We start from the raw sequence: 6,860 nt of genomic DNA on the forward strand, positions 1-6,860 counted from the left end.
TTCGATCCCTAAAATGTTCAGTTGTATCATTTACACTTAATCCGTTAATGATAGATATGAAAATCTGCTGAGCTAAGCAGGCATAAGAAACAAGGATGCTCGTTAATGTGCGTTTGCACATGATGTTCCGACCCGAGCTCATCTACACTTTTGACTTAATTGTCAACCAAATGAAGACATTAAAATAGATGTTTGAGTTTAAAAAACGTTTAAAAACCTAACTACTTATTGAATTACATAAAGCCATGCGTCATTACAGCGCTGGCGAGATCTTTCATTGAAAAAACTACGAAAGTAAAACAAACAACCTAGAAGCAACAACAAAAATTTCACGGCCAAACCTAAGTATCCAAATTTGAACGCACCTAGTAACAACGCAAAAATGCAATCGTATAAAACTTAACTGCACAAATTTACTTTGTCCATACTGTACAACAGCTGACAATTTTCCTTTATGAGACTAGGTAACATAGTCGACAAAAGGAAATAATAAGGTGAAATTGGAAAAACAAGCAACTTTTTTTAAACCAAACAATTTCTTAAGTCTTAAAAATCATTAGCTTTTAAAAAAAACTCCTAACAAATCTACTGAACAATCATTATGAAACCAATAGGACCTGTCGTTGGTTAGATTAAGCCTTAGGAACGGACTACAATAGCAGAAAAGTCAAAAAATTATACAATTAGCGAAAATACAAATCATTGAAGCCTTTAAAATCGTTAGCTATTATCTGAATACTATATATTCTTCCCTCCATTTTCAATCATACTAATGCAACTTAAATTATTCTGAAAGATTGAATAAGTGCATTTGGGTCACATTTGAAAATCATTGGGATCTGTTATTACGCGAATGTGCTAAAAGAAAAGAAAAGGAAACACAAGTACACCACTAAATCTTTAATCTTAAGGCATATTGTCCACAAACAAAACATCAGTTACGACAAGATATCACTGGACATATAAAATTTTCGAATACAAAAAATTGAATTAGACCTCTCAATGATGAGCATAAGCTACAAGATGACGAAAAAAATAAAAATTGAAAACTTTAAAAAATCATTGAAAATGTTTAATATCATTGAGACTATTCGCTATAAAATGACTGCCTCGGGTAACATCAATCCTTGAATAATCAATTACAAGCTTTTGAGACCTGTCAGCTTTTTATGCCTACCTTAATATTAAAAAATAGGCAAGAATCGCTAATTCAAAAGAAACATAAAAAAAATTTTCGTTAATGACTTTCGTATCATCCATTTACTTTATAACAACATGAGAAATATCGAAAAAAATGAACAAATACATTAAGACCTCGAAATTTCTGAGAAGGCCGGCAGTATCAACGCCATTAAACTCAATTGCTTTCAGCGAAAGGCAACAAAAGCGCTCGATGGGAGCATAAGAGTTATGCCTCAATAGGACGACAAGAATGTTTGTCCTTGACAAGTCATTGATACAATAAGATATTACAATAAGTCATTGACTAAGAAAACAACAACAAATACAGGCAAAAACCAAAAATTCAGTAGAAAAGTGCGAGAATCAAGTGTCGAAGCCATTTAAACCATAAACTTTTCATTGATTTATGAAAAATCGAGCATCGATTTTATCAAACCAATAGTTAGAACATAAAGCCGCAAATTAAATTAGATTATTTTTTGCTGAAGTAGGAAAAAATGAGTTCCGGTAATTACTGAGGCGTTCGTACAGTTCACGAAGATAAGTTTACGATTGCTTAAGGTTCAAAAAGTTTTCTTTTAAAATCATTTTGAAGTCTTAACAGTCATTAAATTCAATAGCTTTCAGCAGAAATAAACAAATACGCTCAGTCATGACTCGATAGAAGGACAACGATGTTTGTCATGCATGGTTAATCAATAAGGTATCAGAATAAGTCTCATGACTATGGAACAAAAGCAAATTCAGAAACCAATATTTCATTAGAAAAGTGCGAGAAGAGAGTGTCGCAGCCATTTAAGCCATATCCTTTAACTGAAAATTTATCTACTTTCCATTTAACGTCCTGAAAACCAATGGGAGCTATAAATATTAGGATAATGTGATAAGATATCAACAGGAACCAAAAATACCAAAATATCTAAAAATTAAATGTTTTTTTTGAAATCTTGTGGCATCGAAGCCATAGAAACAGGAGTTAGAAAAAAACTGTAACCAAAATAATTTAGTCTTCTGTAGAAAGAAAGAAAGGGGTTCTGGTCATTACTAAGAATTTCTTACAAATCATGAAAACAAGTTTAAAATTGGTTAATGCTCAAATAATTTCTTTTGAAAAATTACTTTGAAAGTCTTAACAGACAATAAGTTCAATAGCTTTCAACAGAAGTCAATAAACACGCTCATTCATGACTCGATAAAGGTAAAGAAATCAACAACAAATAAAGCAACAAAAACCAGTAGAAAAGTGCCAGAAGAAAGTGTCGAAGCAATTCAAATCATAAGCTTTTCTCTGAAAACTTTATCTATGATCCATCGAACGCCTTTCTTAAACAAACGGGAGCTATCCAAATTAGATTAATGAGATAAAATAAAGGATTCAAAAATACGAAAATATCCAAAAATTTTAAAATTGTTTTTGAAATCTTGTGGTATCGAAGTTATAAAACCAATAGTTAGAAAACAAAACCGCTGAACAGATTAGTTTTAGTTGCAGTAGAAATGAGGGGGATCCTTTAATTACTGAGACTGACTCACAGTTTACAGAAATAAGTTTATGATTCGTTAATGTTTAAAAAAGTTTTCGAAAAATTTTATATAAAGTCTTAATAGTCATTAGCTGTCCAATCAAAGCACTGAATAGGTTCACTAGTGCTCATTACGAAACCCTTTGCACTTTCAGTCACACGGTTCTATGCCACAGGGCTCCAAAAATTCAGTAAAACATCAAACAGAAAATCAAAATTTCATTAAAAATTAGAGTTCAGAGTCGAAGCCATAAAAAGCATGTGCGATTCCTTGAAAACGTGTTTTTTGTTCATTAGGCGTCATTTGTCTGTAAATCAGGTTTATGATTAACCAAACATCGATATGAAAAGCGGCCAGTCTATAGGTGACCTAAAAATATAAAGTTTTTTTAAAAAAACAGCTCTCAAATAGAATTCTTTTTTTTTTATAGTAAACTTCCCTATGAGACCAGAACTAGTCTTTTTATCACTTTTTGTGTATTAGGAATACGAAACTGATTTCTTTCGTGGCGTGAAATGTAATATGGAATTAAAAATTTTTAACGAAAAGATCATAATTTGAAGAAAAATTAAAAGTGTACGAAATCATACCAAATATGACGTGTTCACACAAAATTTCAATCCTCGAAAACTCCTCGAATAATACGAAATTCAAAAAAAATTAATTTCAAATCCTAGGCTGGACGAGTTTTTTAATGATACCACTCACATTTCTCTACGATGAATATATCGATCGACCAAAATTGACTGAACAAAAAAACCCATTTGAGTATATAGTTCTTTCCCCCACAAATGGGGTCGGTACAATAACTTGTTGACATAATGAAGAGAAATAACTTGTTGACATAATGAAGGCAACTGTTGGCTGTGATTTCTATTATCAAGTCGAAATGTATCCTGAATACCTAATCCTGCATCAAATACCAGCGCACAATTTTTGTGGAAAGTGACACACGCCGAACCTGCAGCATTTCAGGTAAAGATACCCAGTTCTCTCCGATTTCCATTCATGAGTTTTCGTGTTTTCTTTCGTTTAAAATGACAAGACTTTTCGCAAAAAATTTTTAATGAAATCTTTAGAAAAATTTAACTTAAATAAGAAATTAAGTGACTTTACAAGAAGAAACACACTAAAACTGAGAGGTTCGTGCAATTATAATTTAGAAATCACGAATATGTATATACCACGTATATATATTACCACGCATATATCACTTGTCTGAAAATTTTTCAGCGCTTTAATTTTTTGTTTCAGTGCTGAAATTTTTTTATGAGAACAATAAGGTTGATAGAACTAGCATGTACTGCTCCGTAATAAACAAATACAAGTGGTTAGTCTCTACCTGAAAGTTTGGGTTTTGCTTGTGATGAATTTGCGATATGGTTGTATGATTTAATGCGCTATTTGTTGTTCGTTGAGTCAATTACTGAAATCGCCTAAACTTTTCAACCCGAAAGGTACAGAAATAAGTAACATCGCGATCTCTGAATCAACAATTTAAACCACAACTTTTGTTTACCAATTGATAAGAATAAATCATAAACCAAACAGACAGGCCATTGTCAGGAGATATAGAGCGACCCTTTGATTTTCTTTCTATTTCTGATTTTACCAAGCCTTGCACACAACTCGTGTAAATAAATTTGACAATATTGAACAGATTTTGTTTCACATTGAATCATTTGTGTTACAACAAGTGTCTTGAGCGTTTTATAACCCGACACTACTTCAAAATTTTGCCCAAAAGTTGTGACAAAGCTGTAGAAATTTCAGTCAATCTGGTTCAACCATATTCAAGTATTGTGTTATATCAAGAATATTCGCTTCACATTCGAGTTCAATTTGTGTAAGCCCATACTTTCAATTTTGGGTGAAAATAAAAGTCAGCAACATGCGTAGTCCATTGAAAGCATTGCTTTTCTTCATTCTGGGTTCACTTATTTCGGTTCACCTGGTTGTGGCATCTGGGGTTGTTAAGTACCCCGAAGACTCCTCGGGTGACAGGATGGCCACAATTAACAATGTCTTCCGGTATTCTCTAGTCCAGACTGCCTCTGCCAGCTTGGACAGAATCCTGGATCTAGTGAATGTGTCAACCGTCCTGAATAAGATCCAGAGAGATTATGGAAACTACCAGGACAAATATATGGAGCTTGCCGTAAGTACTGCCCTACTGCCCATTTTTAGCCTCGACTAATGAAAAGACTTTGAAAGTCTAGCAGGGGAGGGGGGCAATATTGACTATAATTACACGGTCCACCAACTAGTTAAAGTCTAGCTAAGATCTTTTCTTGGGTCCAGCTAGAGTTTTTCATAACCAATTAAGGTCGAGCAACGCCTTTTCATGAGTCCATCATTAGTCTGTTCATAAGTGTCCGCTTTTTTGAAAAATCGGAATTTTTGCATTTTTTCAACTTCTGTACGTAAAGAAGCAGCACCGGAGCAAGTCTAAACAGCTTTGCACCAGACCAGTCCAATTCAAAAAACAGTTGGAAAACTGCCAAAAGACTTAACAATTTTGTCAACTCTTAAGATAAAGCAGTTATGGGAGCTGGAGTATATTGTCACATTACTTGATTGAATGAATCCAGGCAGCCTTAGTGTAATTGTCCTATTCCCATTAGCCATGACAAAAATGCGGCGTTATTCAGTTTGTCTTTCCTTCCAAAATTATTTTCAGAATAAAATAAATGCAAGCCTGAGGGATTTGTGGTTCTTCAGAATCTTAAAAAGCGTGGGAGCATACATGCTTACTACATTATAATCAATTAGCAAAAAGGCTGCACGTAAGTTTTTAAGGCAAAAAAGCCTTAAGACTTATGAAAAAATTAATGGTGGACCAATGAAAAGAGCTTAACTCGACTTTGTGGTTTATGAAAACGACTGTAATTGGTTATGAAACGACTCTAGCTAGACCCATGAAAAGGCCGTAGCTGAACTATAGTCAATATTCTCTCCCTCACTAGACTTAAAATCTTCTATCTTTTAAAATCAGATTACAAGTGTCTGATCATGGTCGAGAAGTTCTATCCCGCTATCTTACTAATTTGGGTCCAGCATATTTTTTGAGTGTTACTGAATATTTTTGCAAAAATTGGAAGATTTCAAGCTAAAATCCGGCCGTACTTTTGGGTCGAGTTAAAGCCTTTTGTGAAAATGTTGATTCCCAGTAATGTCGTTTGAAAAAAATTGGCTTGATGTCCTAAAGTCCATAAATGTCCTAAAGTCCAGCTAAAGTCTTCACATATCAAACGAGTCGAGTATGGTCTTTTTATAGTACACTTTGGTCGAGCATTGTTTTTTCGTAAGTCTGCATCTAGGCCTGGGTGCCAATTCATTTTTCATCTATAACTTTATCATAAACTTTGGGTGGCAATGAGTTGGCGTGGGAGTGGGGGAGGAAGAAGAGAAGCCTTGTTCTCTAAACTAGTTATCCATGATAGCAAAAATGTTCTGAGTGAACTCAATGAATCTGCACTTATGAGCTTGAGCTACAATAACTCAAATTGCTTAACCTAATGTGAACTTTATCACATTATACCGCAGCTGGATGAAATACAGAATGCACACGACTAAAATAATAGTTTCCCATTGTTTTCAGGTTGAAAGCTTAATTATTATAAGCTATTAAAAAAGTGTTGCTAAATCTATTTAAATAAACAGAGAAAGTGAAGCAGAAGAAGATTTAATCTCAAGCCATATTTCGGAAACTTCTCGTTTCAGTTATTTTTTTGATATGCAATGCTTGGTCAATTACTCAACGCTATTTTTGGGCGTCAAAGGTTACGTGAAAAAAATCACGATTATTTTATGCATAATTTTTTAACAAATAATAAATGTCAATTCGTTTTTTTTTTCGACTGCAAAAGTTTTATAATTTTTCACAGTGATATTTTGTCAACGTTTAGAGTGACCGAACTAAATTTATCAGAAATAAGAGTTATTGGAGGGCTCCCGCCAAAAACTGATCGGATTTATACATCAAATAAGTTGGTTAGACAGATTAGAATGTATTATTTATGTGAATTCAAAGGGATTATGATATTTTCCACTTTTCAGAGCCAAAAAGTAGTGAAAGCGAAAGGAGAATATATTTTAATTAAATTCTTTTGAGCAGGCATGAGTTCCCTAATTTTGACTCAATGATGCGATAC

General features: G+C 33.5%; 1 protein-coding gene across 1 annotated transcript in view; it reads left to right on the forward strand.

Annotated features, from left to right (window-relative positions):
- The first annotated feature begins 4,259 nt into the window (after positions 1-4,259).
- Positions 4,260-6,860, forward strand: part of LOC142334675 (uncharacterized) — an 11,825-nt gene continuing 9,224 nt past the window's right edge. Inside the window, exon 1 of the mRNA XM_075382897.1 lies at positions 4,260-4,864. Coding sequence (XP_075239012.1) covers positions 4,598-4,864 — 267 coding nt within the window. The 5' untranslated portion in view covers positions 4,260-4,597. The remainder of the gene's footprint in view (positions 4,865-6,860) is intronic.

Source organism: Convolutriloba macropyga, chromosome 2 (genome assembly GCF_964194025.1).
Source record: "Convolutriloba macropyga chromosome 2, txConMacr16.3, whole genome shotgun sequence".
Classification (NCBI taxonomy): Eukaryota; Metazoa; Xenacoelomorpha; order Acoela; family Convolutidae; genus Convolutriloba; species Convolutriloba macropyga.